Source organism: Tinamus guttatus, unplaced genomic scaffold (genome assembly GCF_059628265.1).
Source record: "Tinamus guttatus ecotype Peru unplaced genomic scaffold, ASM5962826v1 Tinamus_guttatus_pri_ptg000202l, whole genome shotgun sequence".
In the NCBI taxonomy this organism is placed as follows: Eukaryota; Metazoa; Chordata; class Aves; order Tinamiformes; family Tinamidae; genus Tinamus; species Tinamus guttatus.
This window is the reverse complement of record NW_028288736.1, coordinates 3,602,642-3,616,997: the sequence shown is the minus strand read 5'-3', so window position 1 is coordinate 3,616,997 and position 14,356 is coordinate 3,602,642. Positions and strand designations below refer to the sequence as shown.

The 14,356-nt window shown below is 47.2% G+C and overlaps 1 protein-coding gene across 1 annotated transcript in view; it reads left to right on the top strand.

Annotated features, from left to right (window-relative positions):
* Positions 1 to 7,260: 7,260 nt before the first annotated feature.
* The window catches only part of ARHGEF38 (Rho guanine nucleotide exchange factor 38), a 30,504-nt gene continuing 23,408 nt past the window's right edge, over positions 7,261 to 14,356 (top strand). The window contains exons 1-2 of the mRNA XM_010223558.2: positions 7,261 to 7,453; positions 13,649 to 13,839. Of these exons, the coding sequence (XP_010221860.2) occupies positions 7,276 to 7,453; positions 13,649 to 13,839 (369 nt within the window). The 5' untranslated portion in view covers positions 7,261 to 7,275. The remainder of the gene's footprint in view (positions 7,454 to 13,648; positions 13,840 to 14,356) is intronic.

Below are 14,356 nucleotides of genomic sequence, written 5' to 3'. Positions count from 1 at the left end.
CCACCTAGCAAGGGTACATGATGCAACAGAAAAAAAAAAAACGCACAGAAACTCTTTGAATGCTGCCGGAGTAGAGAACATGAAATTTTAGTATTCTAAGGTATCCAAAATTCTCTTAGTATTGCAGGAATAATGATAATAACAATGAAGCCCTGAATAGGTTTGACTGTATTTGCCAGTATTACACATCATATTACACAAGACTTCTGAAGTCAGGTTTAGGTAATACTGCAGCTTCCTTCTTAGTATAAATTTTCTTAATGTTCCAATAGTTCTTGAATGTTGGAACAAGTGAGCATTTTGGTTCCAGCATGTACATTAAGCATATTCTTCAAAACTATTGAGGCTTTTACTAGCCGAGTACTTTTTTTTCCAATTCTTCCTATTTCCAAGTGTTACACTCCTGCTTACTGACCTTGAACCAGCTCTCGCTGAAAGACAATGGTAATATTGCTATTTATTTCAATAGAATTAGAATCAGATGTGTTAAACTATGTTAACACATAGTTTAACTATGTTAAACTATATAAACCTATGGTGCATAGGTTTTATGCTTGGCCTCTGCACAGGGCTGAATCTCAATCCACCAGAATGCCACTGAAGTACAGCAAAAACTCTACACCATTATAATCATCTAAGCCTGAAGGACATCCTTACTTTATAAGTCTGCTCTCTGCTCTGTACATTTTTTTTGATACCTCATGAAACTGTGGATCTATTTTGCCTAAGAAAATGCTGTGCAAATTAAATGCAGAAAACTATCTATATTATAATCTTTAAAAAAAAACCTTCCTCCTGAATAAAAGTCATTTTCATCTTTTAGGCTAATAAGGCTTTGAAGAATTTCATTAGTACATCTATGTGCTATTTCAGTGCCTTTGCTCTTGACTGGTGATCACATCATTATCATTAACTTTTGCTGCAGTATAACTTCTATCTCCATTGCTTGTAAGACCGTTAATCAGAAGGAATCAGTTCCTGCCAGCCTCCACCTACCGCTGTGCAAAGGGCCAGTGCAGCCAGAGGACGGCCATCTTCTCCGTCCCGCTGCCCTGGTGAAACAGGTTGCTGCTTGCACTTCCTTTTAGTGCTCCCTAGGTTGGAGGCCTAAGTTAGCAGGGCTGCTATGTGACTGCAGCGAGTCAAGGCACATGAGCAGCTCTATCTGCAGCTCTGTGCACTGACAGTCTCCAGCAGGAAGAGGATGACAAGTTGTTGGAGTCAGTAACCTCTTTCATTGGCACAGCTGGGTATGGGAAAGGATGTCTATCCGCAGCCTATTCACACAAGTATCTGCATTTTATGTGCTGACAAATACCCCATGGTACCAATCATCTAATTAAGAGGAACAAATTGTGCATTTCAGTAACTAGGGCAAGGTTTATTAGGTTATGTTACTTACAGCTTGAAGTGAATAAAGACAGAGGCTCTTCTCCTGAAGAAACTGTAGTTTGGGTCAGATTTCGGACCTTTAGTTACAGCAGTGAGCAGCCCTGTTGGTTTGAAGGGACTCATTCTCTGTGTTCAAGCAAAATTTGATTCTGGTCATAAATTTCACTGCTGTGTATAGGAAGATGTCAAGTTTACAGCCTGTTTTTTTTTTTCTGAGTAAATTCTCTCTGTGAGCAGTTAGTTTTGTTTTTAACCATGCCTTCCAGTGGACTCCTCATATCATATATGAGGATTCGCTTGCCAGATTAATTTCTCTGGGAATGGCAGGATTATCAGGCACGCAGGCACGTCACCAGCATTGGTTGGACTCATGCCTAGGCAGTGATTTACGGATTGAGTCAAGTTTGGTGCCTGTTCCTTCCTTCCTAGACATCTGCGTGGATCATTTTAAGCCCTGTGAACCAGGGATTCCCAACCCACTGTAACTCCCACCAAAAACTGCTTACCAGCATGAGCTGCACCTTAACTCCAGTCATTTATAAGTCTGAGCTTTGTCACTTCTAAGAGGCTTTCACATTGCAAAACAGAAATCTCCCAAATAGTTGTCTTTCCTGTTCACTCATTCATTCTTTCACATACCTGCACAAAGAGAAAGAGAGGTAAGGGAAAAAAAAAGGAAAGAAAACGATATGTTCCTGTTCAGCTGGAAAATGCTGTTTAGAAAAGTACAAAGTTTCAGTGTAAAGTTGCAAGCTACAATAATTGGAAATTGGGATCTAGAATGAAGATCTCACCTCAGGTTCATGATAGCTTTAGCCCTGTGATTTTAGGCTCCATTCCTGTCTTGATTTTTTGAATTGCCAAGTGTAAAATTCTCTAAGAATTCCACCAAAAAAAAAAAAGGGAAAATAAAAAAACTCCTCTTTGGTAATTTTACACCCCCTATTTTACATTAAAACATAATAATCATCGAGATTCATCTTCCTGTACTTTTATCTATGCCTCGCTCGTTTTCTTGTCTTTCCTCATTAGCTTTGATATCACAGTGCCATCTACTTGATCAACGGAGTCAGGTTATTTTCCTTAGAAAATAGCTGCGCGGCTGTAACCCTGAGCAAATCAAAAGGCTGCTCCGTTTGTGAGCGGGTTCCCCTTCCCTCGGCACCTCCTCGCCCTTTCAAAGAGGCAATGCCATTAGATATGCGCCTTTGAAAGCTGGCCCAGCTCCGAGCGCGTTTTACAAACTAATAAAATGCCCCCGTCGCCGGACAATGACGGATCCACGGAGAACAAGCCAAGCCCTGCTGACCCCTCTCTCGGCATTCGCTCTGCCCCTCTTTTCTGGCAGGTGTCTCATTTGAAAGCTGGGTCCCTCTCTGTGCGCATGAAACGCCTCGTGATGCCTTTTGTACGCGTAAAGCAGGGCAGAGCCTTTGTTCCCAGTGAGAAAGCTTCCCAGCGGCCGCAGGAGGCTGACTGCACAGCCTCCTGGCTCCAGCCCTCCCCTCTTAAAAATACCCCCCGGCTTGCCCGAGCCCTCAGGGCATATGCTTTATTAATTTCTCCTACAAATATTTAGACAAGGAACATTATAGACAGCCCTGAAACAGATTGCTGCTGTGCAGGTCCTACTTCTAAAGACCCATTTTTCTACTGGAATCACCAGTCTGGCAAGATGAGCCGGGGGGAGTGAAGGTGACACTGCCAGTCTAAATACCTTTCACCTGCAAGACAGGCTTCCCCCCGCCCCCCACCCCTTTTTCTACAATTGAAACATGTTTGAAGTTTTCTTGTGTGTATATTTCAAAGTAATTTTGATTCATTCACTGTGGAAAAAATCAATGTGTAGACTCCAGTTTTACCTATGATTAAGTCTTCCCCTTTTTATTGCTTTTATCCTGGTCTGTCATCCGATTCTTATCTTACAGCCATAGCTGCAAACAAATAGTGTATACGTACTAGCAGCTTCCCAGTGCTCAAAGTCCTCAGTGGGCTGGACACGTGACTGTTCTTATCACTATTTAAAACATCAACTTTTTGCCTCGCTAAAAGAACCTTTGCTATGGCTCCTGCATACAGGCGAGGGATGCGAGATAAGGGCTGTCATATATGCAGCAGGCTGAGGTTCACTTGTAGGGGGCCCAGGAGCTAACAGGAACATCTGCACGCTTTGCTGTCCCATTCCACCCGTAAAGATGGTAATACAGCCCTTTGCTAGCAGCATCCTTTTATTTTCTAATTCACCACTACCTTTCGTGTGCAATCAGTTGAGTGCAAACCTGTGCAAAGAGGATAGTTAACTCCAATAGCAAGGGTGAGGGGCAGCTTCCAGCCTCGTCTCACTGTGTCTGACTGGTGGAAAGAGGGGTAAGAGGAAGATTTAGCAGGGGAAGATACACACAGGAGCTTTCCCAGGAGTAGAGAAGGATGCCAGGGCTGACTGGGTGCTCCACAGGTTGGTGCTGACAGGGACATTCACGGATCTGCAGCTGAGGCTGAGTGATCTGCTAATGAAATGATCCTGTGGACTCAAGTCATTAAACATACCAAATCGATCGACTATTAATTATGATAACAGTTCTTGAGTGATTTACAGGCCCGGGAGGGAAGATGGCCACACCACTCTCCATTCAGAAAAGTTTCTAATCCTGGCGTTGCACTAACAGTGCATCCCTTTCTTCTCCCTCAATTGCAGTTGTTACCAGCCTGAGAAAAGGGCACAGTGAAATGCCTTTAGCATTAGGGGACTTGCCCACCTACTTGTGCAGACTTTGTCCCCAAGCCTGGATCAGTTCCCAGTAAGAGGTAACAGATGTATCTTAATGGTTCAACAGATGAGGATTCCAGCTTTGCAGAGCAATAGGGGACCTGTCTGCGAGATCGTGGTGCTTCATCCTTCATGCTACTGTTTCAGGACCCAGCATTCTCTGTTGAAGCCCAATTTTGTGCTGATGAAACTCAGCCCTAAAGTGAAGCTAACCATGAACTTGGTCCTTTGTCTCTTAGGGTAAAAGAAGCAGCCACAGAAGTTACCAGAACAGATCTTGTTTTCCCGCTACTGATAAAATATTGCACTCTTCACAAACACACCCATTTGAAGACACTCACATTCTGGACTTCAATAGTTCACAGTAAATTTGCACTGGCAGGTGAAGTTGAAATGCTACAGCCATGAGGGACTGCTTTCATCTGGTGGCTATGCTGGCCCACCTCAGTGAACAAACTTAAAAATAGCTTGTGGCTCATTGCCACAGGACTCTAGCAGTACTGTACACCTCCACTGAAATATAGCAGGGATAGTAGTCAGTCAGCACCAGCAGTTTTCACATATGCACTGGGAGTCTAAATTATAAAAAGAAAATTTCTGTAACAGCTGCAAGGAATTGCCAAAAAACAAATAACTGTTTGCTTACTTAATGGCCATCAGCCTTGATGGCGTTCCAGGTTCATTTATAGCTCCAGGCTGAGATAAAGGTTAGCATGGACCATGCAACAATCACCTCTTACATGTTTCTAATACAGTTGCTTGGGAACAAAATGCCAACGTTTTCCATGTTGACACCAGCACCTGTTCTGTCTCTTAAGCAGAGTGGCTTCCATGTCAATAACTCACATCTAAGTGCTAATGTCAACTAGATTCCTATTTGCTTAGGAGAATTATATGAGGACAACATGCAGAGGTTCAAGAGATTTTCACATTATTTGTAAAAAGAGCATTCTGGCCACATACATGCCAAACATTCCCTCTTGTTTTACAGATTAGTTACTTTGATACAGCCTGACCATCAGTTGTTATTCTGTCCAGAAAGGGAGTAATTTGCAGATTAGGATGTGGTTGCTAATAGTGTTGCATGTGGCCGCGAAAGCCAAAGACTTCACGTGCAGCTCGAACGGTGCTTTCTAGGGCATTTTATTATAGCCTGGGTAAAGTATAGTGAACAGTAATATGAGGTTTGGGGGTATCTAGTTCAAGGTCCAGGTTCTTGCTGGGCTTGAGGTACCAGTGGAATAATCTGGACAGGTCTCCAAACTCCCTCCAGAGAGGGCAGTCTCAAACGCCCCCTCGTTCCAACATGCTATTTTCAAGCTTTCCCGTGCCGAGCAGTAGGGCATGGCTATCCGGAGCCCCCAGAGAGCCCTTGCCTGCGTTTCCAGGCCATGTTGGGCGCTTGTCCTGGGCTCCTGGCTGCCTCTGAAGCCAGGTAAACCATGACGAGTACAAAGACAGCAGCAAACTGCAGCCAGCTTCCCTGACGACCGTTTCTGCGCGGAGCGAACACAAACCTTTTCAGAGGTGATGAATGGGCTGTGGAGGAAGAGGAAGACCTCTTTTGCATGTGGGCAGATTGCTGTCGTAAGAGACACCTGAACAAACTTCATTATATCCCACCTTGGCTGCAAATGTGCATATGTGGCAGGGAGCCTACAGAGCTAAGCATTTAACACCCAGCCAAGATATATTCCCCCCCACCCCTGCTCTCCCCAAAACAGACTTAATTTATATAAATATATTAAATGGACTCTGGGGTTTCCGAAGGGCAAAGCACCTAAATCCCTAGCTGGGGTAAGTGATTCCTCAGGGCAAAGTCAGCCTTGGGTATCATCCACCTTATCTCTGGCTACTTGCTTTGACCCCGGCATGGTCCTCTGCCGCGAGCGCTTGCGTAACCATGTGACAAAGTGAATGGGAGAGCAGATCCCGTTGGAAAACAGCCCGGGAACAGGGCCAAGGGAGGGGTTTTTGCGGCTCAGTTCCTCCAGGTAACCTCAAAGCCTGTGCTTGCAGCCTGCAGGCAACCCAGGGCGGGGGTTAGGTGGCAGAGTTGGAGCTGCTTAAACCAGTTTTACCATCCTCCTCCAAGCTGAATGTTAAACCACTGCTTGGGGGGAAAAAAAAATCAGGAAGTCCCCATTGTAAAGAAATTGGGCATTGAATTTCCCTCAGTTCCCACCTTCATCTTCTCACTCTCCGGAGCTCCTGCAGCTTCAGCGCTCGTCGCAGGAGTGGCCCCGCTCCCTGTGCGCTCCTCGCCTCGCTCCTCGGGACCTTCTCTCATCTGACCTGCGAAACGAGACACTTTCTCAGGGCAATATCCAAGGGGAGATGTAGTGTGCGTATTGTCCATGTGAACACAAAAGCTTCCCTGGGTCCCTCTCCCTGCTTGATTTCTCAGCCGGCTGCTGCAGCGCAAAACAGTGGTTACACAACAGTTTCACCACCTTTCAGCTGCTGAGTGGAAATCGGGGGCTTTAAGCAGGAGGCACCATCACAAACTGAGCTCTTCAATTAAAAACAAAAGTGGGAACTGGGGTGCCACAGCCACCCCACCTCGCTGCTTGCAGTGATGTGTTGTGGCAGGCCCCGTGGGTGCTTTGCACCCTTCAGCGTGGCTACCGTGCGCACCGGCTGCTCTCAGCCCTTCCCCAGGCTGGAAACCACTGCCCTGCCGGCGGTGGAATCCGACTGGGGAACCCGACTCCCTGCAAAGCCGCAGATCAGGAGTTTCCAGCCTGCGGTGCAGCCCTCGGTGGGACCAGGAGCTTGGGAGGTGCAAGGGCAGACGCTGGGAGCGGCGCAGGGGGCAGCGCGTGGCCTCGTGCCCAGCCACTTCTCCTCCTGCTCTTGCCCCCTGCTTCCCCTTTGGGCCCGGCGGCCTCCGATGAAGCCCTCAGGCTGGAGCCCCGCGGGCGCGCAGGCTCGGGGCCAGCTCGCGCGCAGGGCAGGTGAAGGCACAGGCTGCCCGGGGCGTTTGCTGGCCGGGGGTGGAGCCGCGCGGCACAGGTGGCAGGGCCGGGCCCGCAGCCCCACACGCCGGCCGCGTGGGCAGCCGTCCCGCAGGCCCCGGCCACCTCGGCGGGCTCTGCTCCGAGGCAGGGCCCGGCATGGCGAGCGGGGACTGCCCCGCGGCCCGCAAGAGGAACCTGGCCCTGCTGCGGCACAAGCTGTACCTGGGGGAGAGGAGGAGGACGGAGCCCGTGGTGGAGAGCGCTGCCGGTGGGGACCACGGCACCTTGCGCAGGAGTCAGTCGGACAGGACGGAGTACAGCCAGAGGCTGCAAGGTACCGGGGAGCGTCGCGTTGCGCGCCGGGCTGCAGTGGGACCTCGACGCCCGCATTTAATGTCTCTGCTGATTCAAACCGTACCGTGACAAAGAGCGCGTCTTTTCCAATGCCCAAATCGCATCAGGGCCAGAAATGGTCAAATTATGCCAGCTACGAACCTGTCAATCAAAAATTAAATGCAATGCCATAAATTGAGCAAAAGCAGGGAAAAAATGTGCATGGCTATTTCCAGGAGCGCTCTGGAACACAGACAGACTAATTTCCGTGGGCTTTCAGGTTCTTAAACCCTGATACCATCGTAAATGAGGGTTTTGTGTAATATTATAATATAAACATTCATTACTAATAGAGACATAAAGCGCCTAGCGACAGTCACTCTCGTGGCAATAATCCTTTATTGGGAAATAAAATAGTAATATACTTCAGGTTACTATATTATGGCTTTGATGCATTTAATTAGGAAATAGCATTCCTTCAGAGAGACAATAAAAGCAGAAAATGAAATAATAAAACAGAAAATAATGCGATTTATATGGGGGCCGCATTGGTTGAAAACAACAAAGAGGTTCATTGATTACCTGATTCCTTCCTAGCGATAGCTAATCAATAAGACTATGAGAAATCCTCCGTTAAGTCTGGCCTGCACTGAAAGCCCCCACTGGAGGACTTCTGGGGTGTAAGCAGGGATTAATGTGGCTGGACAGGCAAGGCCCTGTCGCAAATGCATTTGATCCTGCAGAAGAGCAGCTGTACTCGTGACGGGGTTGCCCTGGTGAGGTAATTCAGAGGTCCAGCAAAGCGATGTGGTGCCTGGAATGGGATCCCACAAAAAGCAGGAGATTTTGCCGTATTGAGTCTTCCATATTCGCACCCCGAATGTCCCCTGTTCAAAATCAGGAGCACAGGAGGCGGGGAAGCCAGCGCAGTCACGGCAGTGCGAGGTTATGTTTATGGCAGCCATCCAAGGAGATGGTAAATCCGGCTTTACGGCTCCTGCCACCAGCTGAAGGCTGCTGTGGCTGCTCTGGTCTGCCACAGGCTCCCTCTGCTTAGGCACATTTGTTAAGAAAAATGTTGATGGGTTAACAAGGTACCTGCGGGCTTTATATTGGATTAGGAGTCGTTTATCCTCGCAGTAAAAATCTACAGCCAATAGAAATTCCTCTGCCTTGAGCTCACTGTATCAACAGAAAGAAATGCAGGGCTGTGCCAAGGCCTGATCTGGATCCCATTTGGGTGAGCCAGATGTGCCTGCATCTGATAGTAATGATCATGGATCGCAGGCCTAATGTGTTACCCACCAACACTGATGATGTGCTACGCCTGCAGGCCTTTATCTTCCCCATTTTTCTTACTAGCAGAGCCAGTTTACTTCAAGATAAGGGAAGTGTTTGTGCTGGCACAAAGCATTTAAATTCTTCAGTTTTGGTAAGAAAACCATGCAGCTCTGTTGGTGGCATAAACGGACTGCTGGGTATCTCCAGGTCCAGAGGCCCTGATCACCCAAAAGGGTAAATGTTTTGCAAAAAGATACAAACAGCAGTAATTTGTCCTTGCTTCCCATGTGAATTGTTTGGAAAGCTCTGTGTTTAGTTACCCCTCCTATCTGCAGAGTACCCCTTCTCCACCTTATCTGGTGTGAATGGACCTTGAGGCTTCCAGCTTTTACTCGTTTTTAAAGAGGAAACAAGGTGCAAAGTAACCATTATATCCTGGAATGGCTTGGCAAACATTAGAGCTTTTTTTTTTTTTCCCAGTTCACCCTGTGGGTAACTAGGTACTGTCAGCCTCATTTGAGATCAGGGTGACATAAAGCATTACTATCCAATGGCAGCTTAATGAGACAGTCATACCAGACTGTATTTTCATTCTTGGATCTTATTCTTGCAGATTTATTCTTGGTCCAGGAATACCTGGATCAAGCCATATATATCTGTGTTCTACGTATCTTTTCCATCAGCCGGATGGAAGCATCACTTCTCTAAAGAGAACTCCTAGGGACTGCAACAACAGCTGGGCTAAGGGAGAGAAGACTAGGGCCCACAGAGGACTAGGGATCCTTTCCTGAGCTATATTAACCAAAATACTTTGTGGCTCCCCACGCTACACGGCTAGCCCACGGCAAACCTTGTGATGTGGTCACAGGGGCTGTGGCGGGGGCCCTGCCGGCCTCGGGGTGCTGGGCGGCGTGGGAGCTGCCTGCCTGCGAGAGGGGCCGCTGACAGCAAGGGCGGCCTCCAATGACTGCGGTGATGGTGATGATGATGATGGTGATGATGATGATGATGATGAGTTTCTTCCCTTCCGCTGGGGTCCATGGGAGCTCTCTGTAGTCCTGTTAGCACACGTGTAGTTAAAGCAGTTGCTGTCAAGGAATTGGAAGAACGACCTTGCGCATTGAATGTAAATATTTTCTATATTTTACAGAACCAAAAAAAAAAAAAAAAAAAAGGGGGGGGATCAAAGATTGAATGACCTAATTGCAAGTCTCCAGTGTTGATGCTGGGAGAAAGTCTGTTGCCCCGGAAGACTGGTGCAAGGTCTTTCTGATCCTGCAACATGCTCCTCCTATATTCAAAAAAAGAGGCTTTTTGCATGTCTAACCACAGCTTACATGCAAAAGTCCTGCTCCTGAACAATACTGCTGTTATATGTGTGTGGAAGTAAAGAAAAGGATGCTTATCCACTGCCCCGCTCAGTCCTTCTCTATTTGCGTGCCTAGGTGTGAGTTCTTCCAGTTCGCGCCGCAATAATTGTGTGCAAGACTGGCGAAGCCACCTGATAAAAAATGGTGTACATTCCCATGCGTAATCTCCAGGTTATCTGGGGGTACAGGCTATCTGAGGACTTGCTTCTGCAGAAGAATAATTTTATCAAAGGTGTTGGAGACTCTGATTTCACACGTGACAACACAGGAACCTTGTAGTTCGTTTGCCATGGGGTGATAACTCCTGCTTTCACCCTGCTCCCACGTGCCAGGCCAAATTCCCCTTTCCACGTGGTGCGAGCGCAGAGCTTGCCTTCCTCCCGAGGCCTCGAAACGCCGCTCGCGTAACGGAGCGGCCGGTTCCGCGCGCGGTGCCGACGCCGGTGGATCTGCAGCCGTACCCCGGGCCAGCGGCTTCGCTTCCATTGCGGTTTCCCACGTTGCAGCCGCTCTTCCTCCGTGCGCCTGTTGTGTTGCTGGATGTCTCCATCTGGGGGCTGTTTGGAGACTTCATGCTTTCAATTTTTTTTTGTTTTTCTAACTTGTGTAGCTGCTTTGTCCATGGCCATGTAATTGCATAGAAACCTCTTGTGTTGTGTGCCTAAAGCTGTGTCCTTCAGTAGCTGAAAAGAAAAGCCAAAGTTACTGGCTGCCTTTTCCCCACCAAAGCGAAGTCCTGGAGCAAGGCAACCATTGCAAACTAATGCTGCAAAGCTCTGCAAAGCTACGGTTTCCTATGTATTTTTGTGTCTATTGAAAGTAGCAACTGCATTTCTGTAAACTGATCTTAAGACATGATTGATCAATAAACCACTCAACCATTCAAAAAGCTTTTTTTTTTTTTTTTTTTTTTCTTCCCCTAAATCTGGCATCTCCAGGGACAAATCAGCCAAATTCTTACTGGAATGGTTAAGCCTCAGCAAAGTCTCTTCTTGCTAATCCTCTCTCAAATGGCTTGGCTGTTAGTACTCATAACAGGTAGAAACAAGCCTACTTATATTCCAAATATGCACTTGATGTTTCTGCATTCATTAAACTTCCCCTCATTCCACAAGGATTTCAGCGAGCTACTAATGTTCTCGAACTGGTCAAAAGCAATTGCCTGAACATAAAATCATAGGTTTTGGCTGTAGTCATCACTTCAATATCTTGCTCTTGCATTCTATAGAGACTGGCATGTCTAAAATGAAAAAGTGAACATATTGAGTAAAATGGAAAATTATATTACTTTTAACAAAAGGATACATTTACTGAAAAGCATGTTTTCTGTGCGGAAACAGCATCTTCTTGATATTTCTCATAGTTATTTCTTCCTGTTGAGAATAGTTTTTATTTCCTGGCATTATTATCTATCACGCAATAAGGGTAATAGATGGGCCTTGACATAATTCAGGTATCAGATTTGATCAAGGCAATGTAATGACATAAACCTGAAAGAACAGCCACTCTCGGAATTGCAACTTGGAGCCCGGAGTGGGATGCACCGGCTTTATTTTGTTCAGATTATGCCCTCAGTGGAGAAGGTTAGAAAGCCCCTGTACAGAGCATCACAACAGTGCTGCGGCGAAGGCCAAGCAGCACTTCCAGGATCTTCCAGTTGGTCCTGTCCTCTGTGCACTTCCTGGGAATTATCCTGTGAAACTCTCACGTGTACATGTGTGCATGCGCAAGCACTGTTTCACGCCTGATCTGAATTAAAAATATTGGTTTTGGTACGGAAATGGATGGTTATGTGGTTCATTGCAAGTTTATGAGTGTGGCTACATACCACAATTTTAGAGGTAGTTACTCTACATTTTAGCATGCATGCAGCTGACACGGAGGTCGGATTTTGAGGTTCTGGCAGGACATTGCTTGGAGGGAGCCATGCTATGGTAGCAGTACTTCTTTTACTCTCCTTTACACCAAAGTAAGGACAGTTTGTGCCTCCCACTGCCCCACATCTTTGGGGGGTGAGCACTGCGGCGGGGGCGCGATGCCAACGGGCGCTCCATCAGGTGCTCGTTGGAGCAGGATCCAGCTGAGATGTTAGCCCAGGCCCTGGGGAGGGGAAAACACCTTGTCACGTTGATGTAGGAGCTTGGGGAGAAAACCTCTGTGCCTTCATTATACTAATAACCAAACCGTCCTGTCTGAGTTTCAGTGGTCAGCGTAATTATGAAAGGGGCTGAGGATGAAGCAGTGGTTTGATAGCGTTGACCGCTCTCGGGGGATGACGGCTCCGAGCCCTCTCTCTCGCAAGTCGCTTGGTTTCCTTCGCCGTCCAGCTCCAGGCCATCAACCTGTGGCCTTGCCCTTCGTGGCCTGGTGGCCGCGACGCTCCCTGCGCGCCCGTGGCCGTGCCCTTGAACATCCACTCCACAAGGGCAAGACACGCAGTGCCGGCTACCAGCTGGCAGAGCACGGGCTGCTGCTCGCGAGAGGCCCCGCGTGCAAGACGCTTCCCACAAGAAGGTGACGCCTCATCTTCATCCTCAAAGATTCCCATCTGTTGTCGCCAAGCAGGAAACCCCGGGCTGTCAATCCGGGTAATGCAGGGATGAAAACAGTGATGTTGTGTCCATCTTTGCTGGTGCTCTGCACCATCTTGTGGCTGGCAGTAAAATACCAGAATATCTGCTGGTTTTTTTTTGCTTGCTTTTAGTGTTTTGCCCAGTGAAAAATATGCAGATTGGCAGTACAGGCACATAAAATGTTGTGCCCTTCACACAGGTGGTGCAAGTGTCTGCAGAGCGGCTAATGAGTCAGCAAAAGGGAAGATGGTCATCACAGAGAAGCAGGCTGGTCCCAGGTCCTCTAACATGTACAAACTATCAGTTTGTAGAAGATTCTCTTGCATTTTCTTGATTTTAGAACAAAACAGGTATTCTAGATGTTAAGCATAAAAAAACAGTTAAGATTATCCTGATCCCAATGATCTCTTATGTCCCAAGAAATATTATCAGTCTTTAAAGATTTTCCCTTTTTCTCCTGTCATTCCTTTATCTCTTTCAAATAGATTCTTTCGAACAAAATTACAAGTTCTATTGCCATCATTACTATCGTTATTATCATCTGAAAGAGCATCTTCCAGTACTTACAGGCCTCAGCCTCCCATAAACAGACCTCAACATTGCATTTTGCAGGGAAAAGATTATTCCAGTGCAACTTAGGTGTGGTAAACACCTAAGTTTCCTTCACAGGAGCATAGTTACTATCCTACCTTACAAATCATAACAGACTTTAGGCTGAGGCTGTATTTTCAAAGGAACAGAAGGGAATGTGGGGTACAAACCCGCCTGGATTTCAGCATGACAAGCATCTATCTTATGCTCCATGGAAAAGATCTGCCTGTGTGTGCAAGATTCAAGCAGAGGTGTCCCGTGATAGGTTTTCTTTGAGAGGAGAAAGCAGAGCCAGGGAGAAAGGGGCTTTGAGTCCTTTGTATCAGCAAGCAGGTGAGGATGACAGAGTCCTGACCCTCCTCTACATTCTCTTTTTAACAGAAAAAATGGCCCCACAGGCTGGGTCGTGCTCCTCCACCACCTCTCCCCAGGAGAATGAAGAACAAGTTGCCAGGCAGATGATGGCCAAGAGGGTGAAAATCATCGCAGAGCTGATACAGACAGAAAAGGACTATATCAATGACCTGGATCTCTGCATCAGGGAAGTGATTCAGCCTCTGCGAAACACGCAGGTAAGCACCGGGGGCGGAGGACGAGGTGGTGACGCCACGGTCTGAATTCACCCACCATCTGTTTGCAGAGGAACCGAATGCAAGCGCAAATGTCAGCGCGAGTGTCACGGTGCCGGCAGCGGGCAGAGAGCCAGCAAGGAAAGGGCACGTGCCAGCACTCCGGGGGTCTGCAGAAACACGCTTTCCTTGAGAGCAACCGAGACCCCACCTCTTTTTATTCCCATTTTTATTAAGCTTTTTATTAGGCCTGGACTGAAATAGGAGCTCAGGCTTCTCCATGCTGCAGTATAGGATGCTGGGCAATCATCACCCTGGTACCATGCCCTGGCACACCGTAACTGCCATGTCCAAAAGCAGTATCAACTGCTTTTTTTTGCAACAGCAAATATTTCCCTTGATAACTGCCTGGAATAGTATAGATCTCCACATCAAGGTTAAATTCAGTCTCCAAGGTGGCTTCACTCAGCTTCTCAGACAGCTATGGTGAGAATATCAGACAGCCCAGTGAGATTTGCAT